General features: G+C 45.5%; 1 protein-coding gene across 4 annotated transcripts in view; it reads left to right on the top strand.

Annotated features, from left to right (window-relative positions):
- The first annotated feature begins 4,904 nt into the window (after positions 1-4,904).
- MAP2K6 (mitogen-activated protein kinase kinase 6) overlaps positions 4,905-24,239 on the top strand; it is a 130,548-nt gene continuing 111,213 nt past the window's right edge. Inside the window, exon 1 of one of the 4 annotated variants that reach the window (XM_070740276.1) lies at positions 4,905-5,611. In XM_070740276.1, the coding sequence (XP_070596377.1) occupies positions 5,599-5,611 (13 nt within the window). In that variant the 5' untranslated portion in view covers positions 4,905-5,598. Of the gene's footprint in view, positions 5,612-5,824; positions 5,845-6,113; positions 6,385-24,239 lie in introns of those variants that run through there. The other 3 variants (XM_070740277.1, XM_070740273.1, XM_070740274.1) reach the window with 3 other exon arrangements.

The raw sequence follows: 24,239 nt of genomic DNA, 5'->3' as shown, positions 1-24,239 counted from the left end.
ATCAGGGTGGGAGCTACAAGTTGAACATACTCAGTTTTTTTACTCATTAAGAGAAAATGGAGTCCACCAATATCCAAAAACTGTCCTGTGCTGTTCTGTTCTTTATTGAAAATGAAGACAAGACAACCAATTAAAAGAGGAAAACATCAGATTGAGTTTTCTGATTTTTTAAAAAAACAGCAATGAAACAGGAAAAAAGGTTGCCTAAACATTGATAGGTTCTCCCTCACTGGAGGTTTTTAAAAAATAGGCTGAATAGATATATGCCTGGGTGGTTTAATGCTTTCCCCATTCAACTGCAGTTTAGAATAGATGATCCATATATTGTATGATGCCATGCAACTGATTTGGTTCAGGGATTTCTGCAAACCCGATGGGTTTTGCGAATACAAATGGAGAATTCCAAAATGTCTTCAAGGAGAAGAAGAGACACAGTGCATGAATCTTCTGAAGTGTTTTGCCTATAAATTTCTGCCAGGGATATCCTCCATGATTTTAAAGAAGAAACATTCACTGTTCATTAGATTGCAGTCATGGTTATGTATTACACTGCCACTCGAGTATGGGTTTGTCAGCATTTCCATAATAAACCTTTAACGTGTGTGATTTATTGCCTAACTGTTAAAAATATTGCTTGAGCAGAAATTTGGAAGTCTGAATGTTTTGGGAACACAGTGAGGGGAATCTGTAGCAGGAGACAGCACTTAATTCTGTGAGTATTGCATCATGGATACTTTATACCAGTGATGGTAAAACTTTGTTGGTTCATGTACCAAAAGGGTGTGTGTGTGCGTACTAGCATGCATGGACGTACCCACACCCCTTACCCTCGTGCGCACAATCCCCCCATTCCCCACGCATACGCACAGGCCACTGAAACCTGGGACATGAAAAAAACGGAAAAACCAGAAGTTCAGAAAATGGACTTCCGGTTTGTACGTTGTACTGTTTTTTTTCTCCCTGGCGCATCAGGAAGCTTCCCTGAACCCACCAGAGTGCAAAAACATCACCTAGGGAAAACTGGAAGTGCATTTTCCAAACTTCCAGTTTGTCCATTGGGAGGGTTTTTTTGTACTCCAGGGTTCAGGGAAGCTTCGCTGATGCGTCCGGAGGATGAAACAGTCTTTCTGAAGGCCAAAAATTAGGTGGCCAAGGTGCACATGACCGCTGGGACTCACATAGGGCAACATCTTGCATGCCTGCCGATATGGCTCCACGTGCCACCTGTGGCATGTATGCCATAGTTTCCCCATCATGGCTTTAAACTCTTAAGCTGATGTAACATTGAGGTACCCTGTTTCCCCGAAAGTAAGTCACCCCCGAAAGTAAGACATAGATCTCGTAGAATTGCCTAATGTAAGGCATCCCCCGAAAGTAGACGGAGACGTTTCATTTCACAGCATTCCCAAACATAACATATAACATATATTTGAAGAAAGTATAATTGTTGTACGTGGAAATAATGGTACGGTAGTAGCAAGAAATCCTTGATAGGATTCATAGTTTGTCTGGTTATGCTGGTTTGTGATGACAACTACTGTACAATATATAATAAATGTTCTCTTTCTTTGTTCAGCAATAAATGTGAATTCTTCTTCATTGAAAAAAAGAAAAGACATCGCCTGAAAATAAGATGTAGCACCTCTGGGAGCAAAAATTAATATAAGACACTGTCTTATTTTTGGGGAAACAGAATATTTTAGATGTCCTTTGCTAATGTTGTCTATAATTCTATACATCCAATAGAAATCGAAATCAAATAAATAAATAATAAATAAATAATTCTGCCATATACATTTCTGGTATGCCTGCCTCGTCCAGTAAAAAATTGTACATTAAAAAATAAAATACATTACAAAAATAGATCTCAATATTATTTTTCTCAACCATGTTTTATCCATATACGGTACTTAATAATGATGAGATCTGTTTTTGTATTCAAGTGCCCAAATTTTAATCACACGATGTGCTACAATACTCAGAAATGTGAAAAATTATCATGAATCACTTTTTTCGGTGCTGTTTTAATACCCGTCATTAAACAAATGTTTGTAAGTCGAGGACTACCTGTACTTGCAATGAAAGTGCCCATTTTTAATAGCTTTGTTCCTAGCATTTTTGAGCAATTTAGGTTAATACACATGTGGTGTGGGTGTGATGTCTGGTGCAGGGATATTCCATATTCTCATGTTAATTGCTCTTCAGAGTCCCATATTCATCTTGCATGCTTAAGATAGTTTTGAAACAATTATCTTTTATTGTAAAATCAGTATTACAGTACTATACTAATCTTTTAAAGTTCCGTATTGATTCGTTTTCTGATGCAACGGTTTCCCCTTCCTGTTTTTTTTAAAATTAAATTTCTTTTTTATCCTTGAGTCATAGAGATATTGACTTCGATGAAAGTATCAATTTCAAAAAGCAGCTTTATTTGGAACAGCTGAGATCTTGCAACAATACCTTTAATATCATCAAACAGCAATATCTCCCTATCACAGGTGCTTGGTAGGCAAATAACTTGGTAGGCAAATAAAAATGCCAAACAGTCTAACTATCTTATTTAAAAAAGTCATTTTACAAAAAGAAATGAGTTACAAAACATTAATTTATTTAAATTCACCATCCATTTTCCCTTCCTGCAATGCATTCTCTCCTATTTAACATTTCAGATGGGTTGGACTTTCTATAACAGTGATGGCTAACCATTTTCTCATCACGTGTTGAAAGCGTGTACATGCATTATCTTGCACATGCGTGGGTGTAATTCCATTTATTTATTTATTTGTTTGCTTGTTTATTTATTTAGTTAGTTATGTTTCTATGCCACCCAACTCCCTAAGGCAGTGTTTCCCAACCTTGGCAACTTGAAGATATTTGGACTTCAACTCCCAGAATTCCCCAGCCAGCGAATGCTGGCTGGGGACTTCTGGGAGTTGAAGTCCAGATATCTTCAAGTTGCCAAGGTTGGGAAACACTGCCCTAAGGACTCAGGGCGGCTCACAACAAAAATGAAGATGAATCAGTATAAAAACATTTCAATTTAAAATAATTGCAGCCATCCATATATTCATGGATCGACCTCGCTAGTCAACGGCTCCAGGTTGGAAAAGCCAGGTCTTCATGGCTTTCCGGAAGGCGAGGAAATCAGCCTCTGTCATATAGTACATTCACCACAGATAATCTTGTTAACTCTTTGGAACTAAGTTTCTGTCTTGTATTGGTTTACTAATAAGCTTTCTTTTCTATTTAGAATCATTACATGGAGGACCAAATTATTCATTATGCTTATTTTATAAAAAATATCACGCTACCTATATTTTCTGATTTTCCTGAATTGATTTAAAGGGAGGATGGTGTTTTTCTAATTGTGGTATACAGACGGGGATTTGGAATTAAGATGTATTATTTCAATTTGTATAGGCCTCTTACATGTGACACTTTAACACAAAACTTACATCTGCCATGATTGAAATATTTTTAATGGGTTTCATAGCAATTCTGGGGTGAGAGGGAGGAGGTGGAGAATGCAGTGTCCCGTATTCCCTTAATCATGATGATGATATTCATCCATAGTTTTCTAAGAGGACCTTGACATCTTGGGTTGGGGGATGATGTGAAGACTTACATGTGAATTGGATTAAAGTGAGGAAGAAGTGAGCATAGTCAGCCTCATTCTCTCTTCCCAGATTCCATAGAAACATAGAAACATAGAAGTCTGACGGCAGAAAAAGACCTCATGGTCCATCTAGTCTGCTCTTATACAATTTTCTGTATTTTATCTTAGGATGGATATATGTTTATCACAGGCATGTTTAAATTCAGTTACTGTGGACTTATCCACCACGTCTGCTGGAAGTTTGTTCCAAGGATCCACTACTCTTTCAGTAAAATATTTTATCATGTTGCTTTTGATCTTTCCCCCAACTAACTTCAAATTGTGTCCCCTTGTTCTTGTGTTCACTTTCCTATTAAAAACACTTCCCTCCTGGACCTTAACATTTAACATATTTAAATGTTTCGATCATGTCCCCCCTTTTCCTTCTGTCCTCCATCTTGCTCCAATAGCAGGACAAGAGTTAAGACAGTTGGAGATGGGCTGTGTGTAGTGGTTGACCAGGGCATCTTTCATGTCTTGCCATCCCACATTGCTTTTAGAGACCGCCTTCATGACCGTTGTCCTACTCCAGTAGATTTCATCCATTCAGTCTGCCAAAATCTTTCTTCATATGCTCCGAATAGACAAGTCCCTATCTCACCGAGGGTCAATGACCCAATGACTACTCTCAACCTAATTTGGCCAGCCTGTCAGAGCTGTGGCCTGGAATATGGCCACAGCTACTGGGAGCCACAGGTGAGAGCTGAGTGACAGGTGGGGGACCAAAGGTGAGCAAGCTGTCCTGAAATGAGTTGCGGTAAAAGGATGCTCTACACCAGAGCTGCTAACCTTGCCTGAATTATATAAAAATGATACATATCTACCAATGAATTTTAGATTTTAGTTTTGGCTGTATGCAGCATCCTAAGAAATATTCTGGACAATTTAGAGGGGGAAGGATATATAGTGCAGGGCTTTACACCGTGTTACTCCCCTTCAAGCTAGTAGTGACCTCATTAAAAACAAATGTGAAAATAGCGTATGAAGAAAACTCAGAAGCCATGACCCAAAGAACACTAGTCATGTAAACCATCCTCCCCGGCAATCCAGAATGAGTTCTAATCCGGGCGAAATCCACGTCGCAACCAAGGCGTAAACTTTACAGAATCTTTGTTGAATATGCCCCCCCTGCCCCCCCCCCCCCAACAGAGCCATAGTTTTGCCATCCTCTATTCATTTCAGTAACGATAGCCGCGGGAGGGAAAGCTTTCGTGGAGTTCCGTCGTGAGAATCATCACGCAGGGAAACCGGCCAACGGCGCAAGCAGACCGGCCGGCTGCACCACGCAACGTGCCTCGGTCTTTTCCTCCCAGCACGGCAACTGGGCTCGTTATGAAACTACCAAGTGCTAGCTAGGAGATTTTGCAACGTGGTTGCAGGCGAAGTCGGCTCCCAATGTTTCTGCCTCTTTGGATTAAAGAGCAGGAGACGGTGAGCCGCCGCTTCCCTTTTGCAATGATCGCGGAGATCAAAGCATTCAACCAAATCTATGGATTGCCTCCAAGAAGATGCCTCCTCTGCACAACTGCTTGCACACCTCGTCGACTGCGAAGCCGATAGTCTTCTTAAAGGGCACCCTCGCGTGAATATTCGGAAGAACTACATTACCCAGAAGCCAACGCGCCAGTCGTGCAAAGGACGTCTGCGCACTAAGACAGTCGGATCCAAGTTTGGAGCTTTTAGCTGCCAGTCCTGGCCCATCATGTAGGTGCAGCACAGCTTTCCTTCCCATTGCAAATAGCGGGAGAAACCCCACTTTGCAATCTGTTTTGCAAGGCGTGCAATTGCAGCTCCTTCCTCTGCAAGGAAATCTGCTGCGCGAAGTCAGAAAAACTCCAGTTGCATGAAGATTGAGCGCTTGCAGTTTGCATCTTTGTTGCAAAACTAGCTACAGAAGGCAAAGTCTTTTGTGTTCCCCTCCCCCATCAAAGCAAGAGGGGAAAATGTCTCAGAGAGGTAAGGCTCGGACTTGCGTTCTTTGCAGCTATGCAAAAAGTCGTGGATGCATTGTGGAATTGCATGCATGCAATTTGCGGGATGCCGTTGCATTTTGAAGTTTGAGGCGCCGAAGAGCTCTCAGTTGCATTTCCTGTTTAGTATCTGTGTGCTTTTTGCAGGCACACACGCACACTCACACACACGCGCGCACATACTCGGGCGCGCGGCGTGCACGCACACACAGAGTTCCTGTAAGGCAGGGCTTGCAGTTTAGTTGTGCATTGACGTTATTTGCATTCTTTTGCTGGGATTCCTGAGCTTGCCAACCCCCCCTCCCAGTTTTTTGCAGTCTAGATTGATAAAAGGGTTTTGAGAAGCTAATGCATGAGCAGCTGTACCTCCCCCCTCCTCGCGCCCCCCCCCTTAAGGCCAATGCAGATAAATCTGCAGGCAGTTTTCAATGCAGATTGAAATCCTGGCGTGCGTTTTAAATCTCTGGAAGCAACGGAAGGTGAAACTTGAGTGCAGTTAACTCAGAATTAAATATAAACCTCGGTTTCTATGGGAAAGCATTGTTCTGATGCCCAGCGTTGAGCTCATTTTCCATAGACTTGGCTCCCTTCCCCTCGTCGCAAGTAGTAAGCGTATTTTGCACAGACTCGATTTGAGAAAGTTACGCAGCGGGCTCGCCTGGTCTTACTTTGGAAACGCGGTTTTGATCTCTCTCTCTCTGTGCGTGTGTGTGTGTTTTAAAGCCGAAGCCAGAGCAGCGACGCTTCTGGGAGTCTTAGGTGAGAGTGCGGTGAAAGGTTGGGAGAAATGGAAAAGCTAGCGTTTGACACGAGTTAAAGGAGGAAGTGCGGCTGGCCGTGGCTCATTCAAACTTTAAGGAGCATTCGCTTGAACGTAGGAGGGGTTGTTCTTTGACTGGGGGGGGGGGGCTCTCGTCTTGGGGAAGGTGGGGATGCTATGTTATTGGAGTTTTCTTGGCTGCATCCTGGGGGAAGAGTGTGGATCCGGGACAGAGGCTGCGGGATGAACTCCGAAAGACCACTTGTAAGAGTTGCTGGGTGAGTAAACAGTGCCTAAACCAGACAAGAATAGAGACAGGCGTCGCGGTTGCTTTTTGGAAAGGGAAAAGCTAGTGGGCAGCCTCTATTTTCCTTCCTTCCTCCCCATCTCTTTCTTTCTTTCTCTCTCTTTCATTTCCCTCCTCTTTCTTTTTCCTTCCTTCCTCTTCTTCCCTCCCTCCCTCTTTTTCCTTCCTTCCTTCCTTTCTTCCTTCCTTCCTTCCTTCCTCCCTCCCCTCCTTCCTCCCTCTCTCCCTTCCTTCTCACATACACATATGGCAGGCAGACAAACGTTGCCGCTTTTCGGGCCGGCCGAATTGCATAATTGATTCCCCGTTTGGTGCAGTGATCTCTCCCAGCCAAATGGAGGTTTTGGGTCCTATAAAAGCGCTCAACTCAGTCCTTATGGCCCGGCTGTCTACACCGAAGGTGGCTTTCGCTCAGGCTTTTTCACCCAAGGGACTAATTTAGTGAAGAAGAGTGAAAAAGGAATCCCGTCTTTTGATGCGTGGAGTAGGAAAAGAGGTGTAACTCTTTTTTTCCTCTCTCTCCAAAGCCTTGGGAAAACCGATTGAGGGGCTGAAGGAAAGATGCGGTGATTTTTCACATTTTAATAATTTTTTTGCCTTCCGTCTTCGTTTACCACCAAGCACAAGCTAGTCTTTTGCCTGCCTGTCTGCCTCTAGGTTTCTGGGGAGGAAGATTGCTTTGGCCACTCTAGTCTTTCCTTTGATTGCTTTCCGGCCGCCATCCAATCTCAGCTTCCTCATATATTTAAATGTACTGTACAATATAGCATTTCAAAGAGAGAATGGCAGCTATTTAGATACTGTAAATATGGAAATGGACATCCTTACCTATGGTCTCCTCCCTTTTGAACAAAAGTACAACTTTAGTAGTACATACAAAGAACAGGAAATATGTCACTATAAAAGTCTCTCACTATTTCTGGGCCTTGGATTGACTGGTTTCTGGTCTTATCAGTTTAATATTTGTTCTTTCTGTATTTGAAAACTAGTGTTAAGCAGATTCGAGTATGATCCAGTTCATATTGGCGCCTCCTTTCCTCTGCTACTTTGGCATCTCTGATGATAGCATTTTCCCTTGACTGACATATTTATATTGACTAGTTCCTAATAGGATTGGATTGCTTATTTGTACCTGGAGTGTTATATCGTAAGTGTTATACCTTACGATTCTCGACAAATGTATATTTTATGTACACTGAGACCATATGCACCAAAGACAAATTCCTTGTATGTCCAATCACACTTGGCCAATAAAATAATTCTCCATTGCATCTGGAAGGAGAGTCCAACATGGGTATTACTCCAATCCTATTGGTAGAGACTGAGTTAGAAATTTACATATAATTGAGCACCGCCCCCTCTGCTCTCCCCATGAGCCAGTTTTAAAAACTCAGTCAATGAGTAGAGACACACTGAGTTGTAGCTTAAGGTTTTAATATTGTACAAAAATAGAAAATAAATTGTGAATAATTGTTGTTGTTTTTTCTTTACCGTTTTAATCCCTGTGCTTTGTTTTTCAGGACATAAAGCTGCAAGAGGATTCAGACGGTCTGGGGTCTCTGCCCTCAGCGGGCACCACCCCCAACGAACCTCCTCAGGGGTATTGCATTCCCCCAGAGGGAGCACCCCGCAGAGGAGCATCCAGCCTGGGGGTCCCTGGCCTCCGAGGCCATACCGAGGCTGTCAGCCGAAGGTGGGGGGGTCCGCCCCCCCCACTGGGAGGCTTGAAGCCGGCTCAGAATTGCCGTCTCAGAGAGAAGGAGCCGAGCGCCTCACAGCTGATGGCAGCGAGCCGCTAAAAGGACAGCCGCCGCCACGGCAGCCCCGAAACCGCCGATGCAGCGGAGCCGGACGGAGAGCCAGGATGGCAAGGAACCGGCCGCCCCAGGTCCGGACTGAGCGGTCCCAAGGCCGGGGGAGACCTAGGCAATAGCCCACGAAGCCGCGGAGGCTGGGCGCAGCCATGTTGGGGCTAAAAATTAGGCGGCAAGCGCCGAATTGGCGCGAGATCGGCTGGCGGCTGGCCAATTAGGCGCGAAAGGGCTGGGACGCCCTAATGCGCACGCGCAAATCCCGGGCAACCGAGGGCGCCATTTTTTCTGCCGAATTGTGCTGACGAGGTGGGCCTGATAAGCTACCGGAGGTCAGAAAGCACAGAAAACGTGATTTACATTGCCTGGCAGCCGTGAGTAATATGGAGGACACTCAAGGGAAGGAGGTCCCGAGCTCTCCCGCACCATCTAAGGAGAAGGATAAGGGGAAGCCTAAGGAAAAGGCGAAATCCCATTCATCTGCCTCCTCCTCCTCCATTAAGGAAGCTGAGAAGCGCATTAAAGCGCTGGAAAAGAAGCTTGAGGCGGCATTGCAGGCATCCCCAGCGGGGCTCCCTTTGGGACAGAGGCATTCTTCAGAACCCCTATCACCAGCTACCTTCGGGCCTACAGGGATGACATCAGCAGGTGACTGGTCCCCAGACCGACAAGTCCTGCCCCTGCCCCAGAGCATGCCTTCCCCCAGCACATCATGGGCTAGACCAGGCTCAGCAGGCCATGCTGGAGGGAGCTACCAGGGGCCAGCAGCCACATTCACCCCCACTGCAGCGGGCTTGCGATCCCAGCCGGGGGCGTGGCAGAATCTGCCTCCAGATCTACAAGACCTCATAGTAAATGCTTACTCACAAAATGTGGCACCGGAGGCCCAACAGTACGGGAGGCCCCCCCAACAAACGATGGGTTCGTGGTCGGCACCGCCCCCCTCGGGTTTGGGGTCCTTGTTGGAGGAACAGGAGCAGTTTGAGGACAGCGATCCGGAATTTGGCTTTTCAGAAGATGAAAATGTTCCTGAGCAGCCACCTTCGATTGGCCTGTTTAAACCGGCGTTGTTTAGAACCTTGCTATCCAAAGCCAAGCAGGTAATGAACTTGCCGGGCGCTGCTAAAGCAGCGGAGGCCGCTGAATCAGAACAAGCCTCGGCCTCACTCCTGGATGAACCCCAACCCGAGTCCGACCACTTTCCCGCTTCAGGCATATTCGTAAAGGGCATAAAGAGACCGTGGCAGCAGCCAGCAGCGGCGCAGGGCCCTTCCAACATCGAGAGAAAATTTTACACCTTTGATGAAGAGGTGGAAAAGCTGCTGGAATTCCCGCCAATTGACCAGCCGGTCGTGACGCTTGTCTCCAGCGCCTTGGTCCCCTCTGAGACGGGGGAAAGCCTCAAACCAGAGGAGAGGAAAGCGGAAACACTGCTGCGCAAGGCGCACCTGATGTCCGGCTGGGGATTCAGGGCGGCAGCAGCCGCGTCATTTATCAACAGAGCATCACTAATGTGGATCAAAGAGATGCAGGCTCGACTGGGACCCGAAGACGGGCGTCTCCGCCAGGACTTAAGTAAATTATTGGCGGCGACCGAGTTTTCGGCGGATGCTACCCTCCACGCGGCTAAATTTTCCACAAGGAGCATGGCAACCACGTTGTCATCACGCCGGCTTTTGTGGCTGAGAAACTGGCAGGCCGACCTTAAGTCTAAGTGGCGCCTCGCCTCCGGCCCCTTCCAGGGCTCAACCCTTTTTGGAGATCTACTGGAAAAGGTCCTAGTGGAGGACAAGGATAAGAGGAAGGTCCTCCCTAGAGCCAACAGACGGCCGGACAGAAGGTTCACACCGTATTCGCGGCGCCAGTCCTTTCGATGGGACTCCAACACGGCCTCTAACCAGGGCCAACGCTCCTTTTCCCAAGGCCAGTACAACCAACAGACCTATAGGAGCGACCGCGGCGCCTTCCAGGACAGGCAGAGAGGATATCATCAGTCCAGGAGACCCTTTCGTGGAAATAGTTCGAGAGGGTTCAAACGCACGAAGTGACTCAGCCGCACTTCAACCCCTAGGAGGAAAACTGCAGGACTTTGGCAGAGCCTGGCAGGCAACCTCCTCCGACCAATGGGCTCTGGCTACAGTCACACAAGGACTCAGGCTGGAGTTTGTACAGCCACCGCCAAGCCGCTTCTTACACTGCCCACTCATAAAGGACATTCAAAAGAAACTACAACTGCGCAAGGAGATCACCCACTTACTAGACATTCGAGCAATAGAAGCGGTCCCGCAGCCGGAGGAGGGCAAGGGGTTCTACTCCATGATTTTCATCGTGCCCAAATCCTCAGGAGGCTGCAGGTTGATTCTCAACCTGAAACAACTGAACCTATTTATAAAATACCGAAGGTTCAGGATGCACTCGCTGCAGACCATTCTAGCGTCCATCAGAAAGCGGGACACGTTAACATCCATAGACCTCAAGGAGGCCTACTTGCATGTCCCAATACATCCGGATCACCGCAGGTTCCTGCGATTTTGCACCGAGGGACGACACTTCCAATACAGAGCCATGCCGTTCGGCCTGTCATCGGCCCCTCGAACGTTTACCAAGCTCTTGGACGTGTTGACCGCCAGCCTACGGGCTCGATCCATCAGACTCATGGCCTACCTGGACGATATACTCATTTTGTCCAGGTCCAGAATAACAGCAGAGAGAGATCTTATCGAGACACTGCGTACGCTGGAACTCCACGGATTCACAGTCAATGTGGAGAAAAGCCAATTGACACCTACTACCAAGCTCCTACACTTGGGAGCGATTATAGATACTCAGGAAGGCACCGTGTCACTATCACAGGAGAGACAGGACAATATCAAACAATTGATAGCCAGTATCCAACGGGGCCCAGTACAGCTTTCCTTGCTGTCCAAGGTACTAGGAACCCTAGTATCTACCATTGGCATCGTTCCATGGGCCAGATTCCATATCAGGACATTGCAATGGTTCCTTTTACCGGTTCAGAGGACCAAGGAGAGTCATTCTCACAAACGGGTTCATTTGCCCCGGAAGGTCAGGGACTCCCTGAAATGGTGGACATCGGCAGCAATCAGCAGGGGATCTCCATTCCAGACAAAGGACCAGATAATCCTAACAACCGATGCCAGTCTTACCGGATGGGGTGCCCACGTCGGAGCTCACATGGCTCAGGGACTGTGGACAACAGAGGACCTTACATCGGGCAACATAAACTTCCTGGAATTAAGAGCGGTATTCTTGGCTCTACAGACATTTGCACCTCTGGTTCAACATCAGCACGTGTTAGTGCTTACGGACAACGTGGCGACCAGGGCCCACCTGAATCATCAGGGGGGCACAAGGTCACAGCGCCTCATGGAAGAGACGGAGGCTCTCTTTATGTGGGCCGAACAACACCTACGGTCCCTAACAGCAGAGCACATTGCGGGCGTCAGCAATACGCAAGCGGACTGGCTGAGTCGGTCCACCTTGGACCAGTCAGAGTGGAAGTTGGACCCAAACCTTTTTCAACAAATAGTACAACGGTTTGGCCTTCCGCTGGTGGATCTCTTCGCCAGCTCCCGGAACACCCAGCTTCCAAGGTTCTACTCTCGATTCCCACAGCCAGGAGCGGAGGAGATCAACGCTCTCCGGACATACTGGCCGCCGGGACTGCTGTACGCGTTCCCGCCAACAAATCTGATACCACGAGTGGTGGACAAACTCCTGCGAGAGAGGGCGGAGGTGTTGTTAGTAGCCCCTCATTGGCCTCGGCGGCCATGGTTCTCCGACCTGGTGGCACTGTCGGTGTCACCGCCATGGAGGATCCCGGACTGTCTGATATCACTCAGCCAAGGGGAACTTCAACATCCCGATCCCCAGTGGCTTCAACTGACCGTTTGGCATTTGAACGGGTCAGACTACAAGGATTGAAACTACCAGAGAAGGTCATTGAGACAATGCAGGCTGCAAGACGTCCATCTACTTCACGGATCTATCAATCGACATGGGCGGCCTTTTGCAGTTTCTGCGACAAAAGGAACCTCAATATTGAACAGGCTTCGGTCATTACAGTCCTGGAGTTTTTGCAGACGGGTCTTGATCGAGGACTAGCGCCCAACACCCTAAAACGACATGTGGCAGCACTCGCGACCATAATACGAGTGGAAGGAGTAAGATCATTGACTTACCATCCTTGGGTGAAGGATTTTCTGCGGGGAGCTTCGAATCAACACTCCCCACCGATCCGGCGGTTTCCCTCGTGGGACCTCCAGTTGGTCCTCAAGGCCTTGACGAAACCGCCATTTGAGCCCCTAAGATCTATTCCGCTGAGACTACTGTCACTTAAAACAGCCTTTCTAGTGGCAGTTACGTCAGCTCGGAGAGTGTCAGAGTTGGCGGCCTTGTCGGTTCGCCCTGACCTTTGTATCTTTTACCCAGACCGAGTGGTGTTGAGATTAGATCCGTCCTTTATACCGAAGGTCAACTCGGAATTTCATAAGAAACAGGAATTAATTCTTCCAGACTTCTGTACACACGGCAGCCACCCGTCTGAATTGAGGTGGCATAAGATCGATGTACGCCGTGCGGTCAAGATTTATATCAGACGCACAGAAGGTTGTCGGAAGTCGGAAAAGTTGTTTGTTTCCTTTGCATCAGATAAGGAGGGACTTGGAGTTTCATCGGCGTCCATTAGTCGTTGGATCAGGGAATGTATTGCGGAGGCATACAGAGCCCGTAACCAACCGGTACCACCAGGAGTGACGGCTCACTCAACAAGGAGTGCTGCGACCTCAGCGGCCTGGGCTACTCAGGCGTCCATAGATGACATCTGCAGAGCGGCAACATGGTCGACGCCATCAACTTTCATTCGACATTACAAAGTGGACTCCTTCGCCTCAGCAGAGGCGGCTTTTGGGAGACGTGTTCTACAACGTGTTTGTTTATCTCCAACGTCCCTGACAAGACCTTCTCCCTCCCATGGGCCGTAAATCTCTGGTATATCCCATGTTGGACTCTCCTTCCAGATGCAATGGAGAAGAACCGTTGTACCTACCTGAACGGTCTTCTCAGTGCACTGGAAGGAGAGTCCAAACCCACCCGATACAGTTATGGGTGCAGGGACGCCGGAGTGGTCAGTTAGTCAGTTAATGGTTGTGTAATAAAATTTGGTTATCCTCTTACTATGGTTTCTTTCGTTTTTAAAACTGGCTCATGGGGAGAGCAGAGGGGGTGGTGCTCAATTATATGTAAATTTCTAACTCAGTCTCTACCAATAGGATTGGAGTAATACCCATGTTGGACTCTCCTTCCAGTGCACTGAGAAGACCGTTCAGGTAGGTACAACGGTTCTTCTATTCTATTCTATTAGTTTTTAATTGCTTCATGATTGTTCATAGCCCAGAGCCACTTGTTTGAGATGGGTAGCTATAGGATAGAATAAATAAATAAATAAATATATTATAAAGTATTTTTTAAAATTACATGGTAATTATGAGGTGATTTGCTGTTTTCTATTGTTTAGTTAGCAGATGGAATATTTCAGAATAACACCAGCTAAAGATATTTCTTCCCCAAAGATTTTACAAAGTGCTTAGCTAGAGAGAGTTGAGGCATCTTAATAAAGCAAAAAGCAATGGAATTTTCTCTGGCCTTACAGTATTTTTTCTGAAGATACTTCCCAAGAATATCTATTAGTGAACTTGTGGTTGCATTTTGTTTATGTTTTGAGGTCAACAGTGTGGAATTTACTTTAGTCCACAACATTTTATTTTCAACTGCAGAAATGGCTGGCCTACATTTATATGGAGAAAAATTAATTATAGTACTAGTAATTATAATAGTAGCTTGATCTTTCTTTATTCCATGTCCTGTCATCATTCCAGCACTTATTACCTGATGTTCCGATACCTCTGTTCTTTCTGAGAATCATCTTCTGCGCTCATAATGTAGACTTATTTTAGAATATCTATGGCTTGTTTCATTTAATAAATACTTAAGGTATGCCAGCTGGACATGCAGCTTGGCTCCTTCCTTATAATGGATCTCTGTGCCATCTTGTTCTCATTTCAAGAAGATTTGGCAGAAGGTTGGAGACAGATTACAGAATGAAAATTTATCCATGTGGCATACCATGTGCAGACTTGGCATGATGAACCAATTCTGGGTGGCCTCCAACTGAAGTATTGACTTTAGTGGTACCATTTTCCATCAGTCATTTGAATAGTTTTCAATTGCATCAATGATTGATTGATTGGTTGACTAAATGTCATCAAGTCATAGTTGAGTGTTAAGCGATCACATTCTGGGGACCTCAAGGATCCCCTTGTGAAATTTCAGTTTGTTCATTGATTCCTGGGTGAACCTATGGCACGGGTGCCACAGGTGGCACACAAAGCCATATCTGCTGGCACGCGAGCCATTGCCCTAGCTCAGCTCCAACATGCATGTGTGTGCGCCAGCCAGCTGATTTTTGCCTCACACAGAAGCTCTGGAAAGGCATTTTTGGCGTCCAGAGAGCCTCCAGGGGGATGGGGGAGAGCATTTTTACCCTCCCCTTGCTCCAGGGAAGCCTTTGGAGCCTGGGGAGGACAAAATATGAACCAACTAGGCCCATCAGAAGTTGGGAATTAGGCCATTTCCAGCCTTCAGAATGCCTCCGGGGAAGGGGGAAGCTGTTTTCGCCTCACCAGGCATTGAGTTATGGGTGTGGGAGCTCACACATGCACAATAGCATACACACACACTATCTCGGCACCTGAGGAAAAAAAGGTTCGACATCACTGGCATATAGCATGGAAAAGGGGGATGGAATGTTGAGAGAGAGCTAATTTGCATACTGGGATGTGGTCATTTTTGGCAGTTGAAAGATAGAATTCTTGGGGATTCATATGCTGACTGTTGGTGAATCTGCATCATAGAGACAAGATGTATAGAGAAAAAATAGTTATACCGTCAAGTTGTAAATATGAAACCAGTTCAATGAGAAAATAAGAAATAAAAGCATAAGATTTATATTGAAGCAAGGTTTTGCTATTAAGTGAAGAACAGCACTTATAACCATAAATCACATAGAAATCCAACAATTCCCCCAAATATTGTATTTACTAAACACTATTTAAATTAATTATTTGGTATTGCCTTGGTGCAATACCAAAATCATTGGCACGCAACCTGAACACTATTGGCATTGACAAATCCACCAGTCAGTTGCAGAAGGCAATTGGAATAGATTAAATCCACCAGACTTCCACACCTGCCTAACCTAGGTCCCTGGAAAGGACTTGATAGATGACTAAAAGTGCCAAACTCAGTCTGAACATCTGGCTGTATGACAAAGCATAATACATTTGACCCCTTACATAGTTCCATTGCCTCTTGGGTGTCAGTACTGACTCCTTTGGAGAATTCTGACTGACTGAGATTTTCTCCAGGAGGATCTGTGCCCACCCTGATCCATCAGGTTTTCTGATGGTGTATTCATCACTGCAATTATTTATTTATTTAAAACATTTTTATAGCTGCCAATTTTATATTGAACTCTGGGAAGCTCCCAATGAACAATTAAACTTCCATCAATAAAACAACATAATACATATTAAAAGTATAAACTTAAAAAAAAAAACCCTTGACACTGAAACTAAGTTTCCACCATACAGTCCCTTGTTAAATTCTTTCATTCTCCTCACTCTATCCCAGTACTCGGAGAAAAGATTTAAGTGCTTTTCGGAAAGCTAGGAGACAAGAAACCTGATCTGATAGGACAGGTAGAAGTCCTTAGGAAGACATGATCCTACAAATAACAGCTCTGTACTGTATAGAGCTTTAAAAGTAATAATAATCAGCATCTTCAATTACACCTGGGAGGAGACTGGGAGCCAGTGTTTTGGAGGGTTCTGTAAACCTGTTCAAATTACTGCAACACATGTGCTCTAAATGAGGCTGTTCTAGAGACTACCCAGAAACTATAACTGGTTCAGAATACAGTGGTACCTCAAGATACGAACCCCTCGTCTTACGAACAACTCGTGATACGAACCCGGGGTTCCGAAAAATTTTGCCTCTTCTTACGAACTTTTTTCGAGTTACGAACCGGCATTCGGAGACTGCTGGGAATCCGCGCGGCTGTTTTAAAAGGTGACAGCCAGGCGGCGGGGCTTCCCAGCAGCCTCCCGAACGCTGGTTCGGAACTCGAAAAAAGTTCGTAAGAAAAGGCAAAAATTTTCTGAACCCCGGGTTCGGTTCGGGAGGTTGCTGGGAAGCCCCCCAGGCCGGCTGTGTCCTTTTAAAACAGCCGCGCGGCTTCCCAGCAGTCGCCGAAAGCCGGTTTTTTGGGGGGGGGGGGGTTTGGTTGCACGGATTAATTGACTTTACATTGTTTCCTATGGGAAACAATGTTTCGTCTTACGAACCTTTCGTCATACGAACCTCCTCCTTGCACCAATTAAGTTCGTATCATGAGGTATTACTGTATAGTAATGTGATGGCTACCGCTAGATTTACCTAATGTAATGTAGCTTCATATTCATCCTTAACAAAAGGTCAGCGGTTCAAATCTCATCACCGGCTCAAGGTTGACTCAACCTTCCATCCATCCTTCCGAGGTGGGTAAAATGAGGACCTGGATGGTGGGGGCAATAGGCTGGCTCTGTTAAAAATGCTGTTGCTAACATGTTGTAAGCTGCCCTGAGTCTAAGGAGAAGGGCGGCATAAAAATTGAATGAATGAATGAATGAATGAATGAATAAATAAATAAATAAATAAATGCTTTAAATTCCACAGTTCCCCTCGTTCCAGGGCAATTCTCTTCATGAAGATGGTGGGAATATACTCAGCTTCACATTGTGAAACTGGTTGGCTTTCTGCTTTCACTTAACTTGGAAGTTTGTGATTTGTTCCCCAATCAGCCGCTGACCATATGTTTGCTGTTACAGTATAAGGGAGCTTTTCTACTTCTTTCCATAGTAATACAGTTAATTTGATTTGGTAATATCCATCTCTGTATGTATACACAATTCTTTTAGTTATTTGAAGATTGTGTTGGCAGTAAGGAAATTATTGGATTGCCAAAAGTTCATAATAGAATACTGAACAGAATATGAGTGCAGTGCCTTAAAGCAGTTGCGTCTTCTGATTGATTTGCATAGCTGCTTTGCAGTTTGTGCTTCTCTGTGACCTCAGTACATGTGCTGTTTGAAATCAAAGACAACTTTGAAGCAACTGGGAGCTTTACGATACAGATGTTTTAATGTTTTAAAAATAGAAGTTTTGTTTCAGGTGATATACTTCCATAACTCTTATGTATTCCCATTCATTCATTGTTGGACATTGGAAAACCTGATGCTATTTCAGGATTCTGGGAACTGCAGTGCAATATATCTGGGAAGTGCTTGATTGCGACAGGTTGCTATAGATACAACTTTCATGTCTTTTCAGGATCAGCTCAAGTAATTTTCTCCAAGTGATGCAGGTTTACTGAAAAGTGATGTAGATAAATATTTGAACTAATGTTAGATGTATTTTGAATGAGTTAACACACACTAGTTTAAACTGTGTATCTGTAATTGTGAAACTACTATGACTTCCTGGCTGAGCCTGAATACAGTATTGTGTGGGGAAGAATGTTAAATAATCGGGTTATACTAGTAACTAGAATATATTCTATGTAGCCCATCTGCAGATTTTGCAATCCCTTAAATTACAAGGAAATTAATATATGAGTTATCACTACTCAATAACCAAGGAACATACATTTAGTAGGATCTATTGGTAGACCACCTTTGCTGGTTTTCCACTACATGCTAAGTTGTATAAATCATGATTTTACACATTGGAGTGGTTAGGTTTAATCCAAATCAACCTACTTTATTATGTTGTGAACCCAGTTTGTATTTTTCTTCCTGTTATTTTGACCTTTGGAAAGCCTCTACTATCTGCAGCTATCTGAATGTGAGAATTTATCTTTACGCTTTTGTCCTGTTTAAAAAGGCTTATTTGGAATAATCTCTATGGTGTTAATTCCAAAGAAAACTTCATGAGAAATAGCATGCATGACTTCTGTTAAGTGACCCTGCCCTATCTTGTGACTAATGTATTAGTTGAATGCCACTCAAGAATTAAAGTGAATGTTTGGGCTTGTAGTCTGTGAGTGGCCAAATTCAGTCTTTTTAATGAACAGTACTTTTAAATGTATCACTGGAGCAATTTAGAAAAATCTCACTTTTTCTTGAAAACTTATTGAATATGGACTTCTTCAGAATGGAATTCCACAGGTATTTGATCAGTTCTGAGCCACAGGGCCTGATAATGATACAACACTTAATTAAATTTGTGCTTGAACACTTCAGGTCACAGAGACCATATTTGCCCTGCATTTTGTGTGATTTCAGTCATGTTGCTGGTGTAATGCGATGCGAATGACTATTTACAGAGCCATTGAAAAGGATAAATACTGAAATAACACCAATTCTGTTGTTTCACCAAAGGATAATTAATTCTGAATGCTTGCAAATTAGTACTTAGCTGAAATAAGTTGCTGATAATTATTTTCAGGTAATGAGTATAACTGAGGCCAAGACCTGGAATTGTCTCTACTGCAGTGGAAAATGTACTTTGGTGTTCAAGTGAAGAATTCTTATCCAATTCCAGTTTACCTAGAGCAGGGGTGTGAAACATTCAGCCTGCAGACTGGATGCCTCACATGCAGGCCACACCCACTCCAGCTCCGCGAATGGGAAAAACCGTCAAGCAACGACACTTGACAGCAATGTAACACTATACGTTTGACACACCTGAGACTTAGAGTCTCTTCCCAGAGCATCTATGGTATTTGTTTTCACAAATGCCTTTTTGTTTTTTGTTTAAATTTGTTTGCTGCCCATCTCAATGTGGGTCCACTGTGGGCTACTTGCAACAATCAAACGGGGGGGGGGGGGATGCTTAAAAATGTAAACAATAACAAAGGAATAAAACAGTAAAAATAAACTGTGAAAATGCAATAACATGAAATTAAAATTAACCATTTAGAGACAGTGGAAGCACTGGGGGATTGAAAGTTTTCCCTGTGCACACTGGTAGATAAAAAGTCTTGACTTAGCCTACATGATAAATAAATAGTTTTGACTAATTAAAAGAAGTATTTCTTCCCTTCTGAGAACCTTAAATAACAGAAGGGCTTTCCTGTTTGATTATGGCTGTGACTTCACTCTGGAAACCTGCTTTCAGTTTTCCAAAGTAAAGCAGAAACCTATAAGCTTGAAATGTCATATAGAGCAGTGATTTTCAACCTTTTTTGAGCCGCGGCACACTTTTTACATTTACAAAATCCTGGGGCACACCACCAACCAAAATGACACAAATCTAATAAATAAATAAATAAATAAATAAATAAATACATACATACATACATACATACATACATACATACATACATACATACATACATAACCCCCTCATATATATAATCCCATGTAACATCCCCTTATAAATACAGTCAATCATCAATCATCCCTCCTGAAATTTATACCGCTGTCTCATTTATGGGTACTTCTCCTGTCTTTCCCCCTTTTCTCTCTCATGTTTCTCATTTCTCTCTCTTCCTCCCTTTTTCCCTCATTCCTTCTCCCTTTCACTTCTCCTCTTTTTCCATCCCTGTCTCTCTCCCCCCCTTATGTGTGTGTGTGTATACACACTCCAACCATTTCCAAAACCAGGTGAGGGCTGGGGTTTAATTCTCTTTTATTCTTTTCAAAAACAAGTGAGGGCTGGGGTTTTTTTCTTATTATTTGGGTGCTTTTTACCATATGCTTCAAGAATCACCTCTCTCTCTCTCTTGTTTCTCTCTCCTCTCATTCTCTGCCTCAATCATTTTCTCATTTCTCCTCCCCTTTTTGTTCTCATTTCTCTCTCTCTCTCCTTTCCTCTTCCTGTCTCTCTTGCTATCTTTTTTTCTCTCTCTCTCTTGCTTTCTTTCAGTATCTCTTGCTATCTCTTTTTCTCTCTTGCTTTTCTTCTCTCGTGCTTTTTCTTGTTCTTTCTCTCTCTCTGTTGCTCTCTCTCATTCTCTTATTTTCTCTCTCTCTCTCTTTTCTTTCTCTCTTAGTCTCTCTCTCTCTTGTTCTCTCTTATTTTCTTTCTCTTTCATGCTTTCTCTCTCTTGTTCTTTATCACTCTCTCTCTCTGTTGCTCTCTCTCGTTCTCTCTCTTCCTTTCTTCTCTGTGGAGGCCAGCGAAGGTTTCCCTTAGTTTGAATGTTCCGAGCAAGCAGCCCCTTTACTGACAGCCCGGGACAGGACTGTGAGAGGGGTGGGCGTTCCCACAGCGCTTGGAGCGGCTAGCGGCCGGATCGCCAGCGCCGCTGCAGCCACCGCTGTGGAAGAAGCCGCACCCCAAAAAAGCTTGAGAGAAGGAAGGATCGGGCTGGCGGGGACAGCCACAAGTGGAAGCCTCAGCCCTGGAGCCCCCTCGCGCCCATGGCTTCTCGTCGATGTCTCTGCCTGCCCGATCCGCTGGAGTGCTAATAGCAGCGGCGGGCAGGAGCCCCCCCGCTATTCCCGCCGCCGCCACCGCTATTAGCACTCCCGCGGATCGGGCAGGCAGAGGCATCGATGAGAAGCCATGGGTGCGAGGGGGCTCCAGGGCTGAGGCTTCCACTTGCAGGCCCCCCCCCCTATTCCCGCCGCCGCCGCTATTAGCACTCCCGATGCCGTTGCCACCGTGGGGAGGCAGGGGCAGCCGCGGCTCCCTTTACTCCTACTGCCGCACCTCCCTGCCCCTGCCTCCCCACGGTGCCTCCGGCCAAACGCGCCTCTGGCTTCTCCGCCCTGCCCCATTGCCCGCCCACTCTCCTCCGCCACCGCCTCCTGCCTTGGGGCGAGGAGTCCGGGACTGTGTGGCTTTGCGCCATGAAGAGAAAACGGCAGCAGGGAAAAGTCGGCCGTTTTCTCTTCATGGCGCAAAGCCACACAGTCCCGGACTCCCGGCCAAACGCGCCCCTGGCTTCTCCCCCCTGCCCCATTGCCCGCCCGATCCGCCCACTCTCCTCCGCCACCTCTCGCCGCGGCACACCTGACGGTGTGTCGCGGCACACCAGTGTGCCGCGGCACACCGGTTGGGAAACGCTGATATAGAGGATATATAAATTTATTTATTTATTTAGTTGTCAAACAAGTATAGTATTATAGTAAATATTAATATAACATAACATAAGTAGAACGAAGTAATAGAAAGGATAATAAGACAGTAGGACAGGGACATTAGGCACATAAGTGCACTTATGCATGCCCATTTGTCCAATGAACATATACATTTTGTATGTTGCTGAACTATATGTTGTCTCCATGGTGAGTGATATTTTCTTAATATCATGTTTAGTTGTCTTCATGCTGCTGTATGGCCACCTGATTGTGATAGAAGGTTTTCAATTTGCGTGATGTGGTCAAGATATTTTGTGGCCATGTTTCAGCTAATTATAAACTTGATGTCGGCAAAATGGTGGCTGCATTTGGGTCGCCCCTGGACAACTTGGGGACAAACTGCTTTGTTTTGCTGCCTTACCAAGATCTGCAGTGCTGGAAAACCTTTCTGCGGTGTTCAGAAGCTTCTGTAATACTGTGCAGACCTCTCTAAGGCAGTGTTTCCCAACCTTTTTTGAGCCGCGGCACATTATTCACATTTTCAAAATCCTGGGGAACATTGAGGGGGGGGCGGGGCGCAAAAAAGTTTGGACAAAAAAAATCTCTCTTTCTCCCTTTCGCTCTATTTCTCTCTCCCTCCCTCTTTCTCTCTCCATCCCTTTCTTTCTCCCTTCCTTCCTCTCTCTTTTGCTCTTTCTCTCTCCCTCCTTCCCCCCTCTTGCTGTCTTTCTTTCTTTCTTTCTTTCCTTTCTTTCTCTCTCTCATTCTGTCTCTCTTGCTATCTCTTTCTTTCTCTCTTCCTTCCTCTCTCTTTTGCTCTTTCTCTCTCCCTCCTTCCCCCTCTTGCTGTCTCTTTCTTTCTTTCTTTCTCTTTCTCTCTCTCTCTCATTCTGTCTCTCTTGCTATCTCTTTCTCTCTTCCTTCCTTCCTCTCTCTTTGGCTCTCTTTCTCTCTCCCTCCTTCCCCCCTCTTGCTGTCTCTTTCTTTCTTTCTTTCTCTTTCTCTCTCTCTCATTCTGTCTCTCTTGCTATCTCTTTCTCTCTCTTCCTTTCTTTCTCTCTCTTGTTCTCTCTCTTCCTTCTCTGCGGAGGCCGGCAAAGCTTTTCCGGGTAGGCTGGCTGGGGGATAGGGCGCGCGCGCGCACGCACCCCAGACGTTCCAAAGAACCTTCTCCGACCTCCGCTGTGAGAAGGTTTTCTCCGAGCGCTCGCCGGAGGAGCTGGAGAAAGGGGCAGATCGAGCGGGCGGGCGGGCGTCAGCGGCGAGAAGCCAGGGGCGCGAGGGGAACGGAGGCACTGGGGGGTGGGGGCAGCCGCGGCGCCGGCCTCCGCACTTTCATCGCTCCCCACCCCAAACTCCAACGCCCAGCTCCTTGCGCGGCACTGGAAAAGGGTGCTGCATTGCCGGCTTCTACCTGGTGCTGCCAGGGAATCTCCAGCTGGGCAGGGCTCTCCTTAAGCTCTCCTTTTTCCCTAGGAGCTTGGCGGCACACCTGGCTGTGTCTCGCGGCACACTAGTGTGCCGCGGCACACCGGTTGGAAAACGCTGCTCTAAGGCAGCAAATTGATGCAGTTTTGCTGGCGGCCACCATTTTGTCCCGTCAACAATGAGCAGGACAAAATGACAGCCACATTTAGGTTGCCACTGTGCAGCCAGGGTACATATAGCCTTTCTTTCTTCCACAATATGCACAAAGAGCTTCAAAAGGTAAGTATGGGGTGTGGTGGGAATTTGGAGAGGAGGCCCAAGTGTTCCAGGGTTCCAGTAGGATGGGAAAGAGGCAGGAGGGGGCTGTAATGATCTTGTGAGTCAGATGAGTGAAAAGTTGCAGGACCACTGCATATGTTGTAACTTTGAAATGGAGTTGTATGTAGCTTTGAGGGGGTCTGTTGTATTTTGACGATTACCTGTAATAGATGTTTCATTAGCTCCTAGTAGGCCTCTTGAACTTTTAAAAGGTCAGAAGGGGGCTTTTATTTATTTATTTTATTTATTTTTATTTATTCAATTTTTATGCCGCCCTTCTCCTTAGACTCAGGGCGGCTTACAACATATTAGCAATAGCACTTCTTAATAGAGCCAGCCTATTGCCCCCACAGTCCGGGTCCTCATTTTACCCACCTCGTTTTACTTCCTTCAGGTAGAAGCAACAAATCCACTGAGATTGATGAGTTTGAACTTGTCTTGAAGAAGTCAGTGGTGCCTACTGTAGGAGAACCCATGCCTTAAGTACACCAGCTTTAGCTTACAGTACCAGAGTGCATTTTCATGGGATTATGAATATAGCAATAAGATTACAGCTCAGGAGACAGTAGTTCGGGTTAAGATCTTAGTTCTTCAAATGTAAAACAGCTTGGATATCTGAGAATTATCTCCTTCCTTGCGTTCTCCCTTCTATCCCTGACTATGGAAGGAAAGATATTTCTCCTAGGTCAGAATTAAGAAGAATGAGGCAGGGAATGTTTGAGAGAGGTTTCACCTTTACTGGTTCCCTGGGTTTTTACATGGAGCATTCTCAGTAAAAGTGGTTGACCTTGCTTTCTTCTGGGATTCTTGTTCCTAATTTAGCCCATTGTAGCGGTGAAATCTTA

Source organism: Erythrolamprus reginae, chromosome 2 (genome assembly GCF_031021105.1).
Source record: "Erythrolamprus reginae isolate rEryReg1 chromosome 2, rEryReg1.hap1, whole genome shotgun sequence".
NCBI lineage: Eukaryota > Metazoa > Chordata > Lepidosauria > Squamata > Dipsadidae > Erythrolamprus > Erythrolamprus reginae.
The sequence above is the reverse complement of the archived record's forward strand: the minus strand, read 5'-3'. Positions and strand labels throughout refer to the sequence as shown.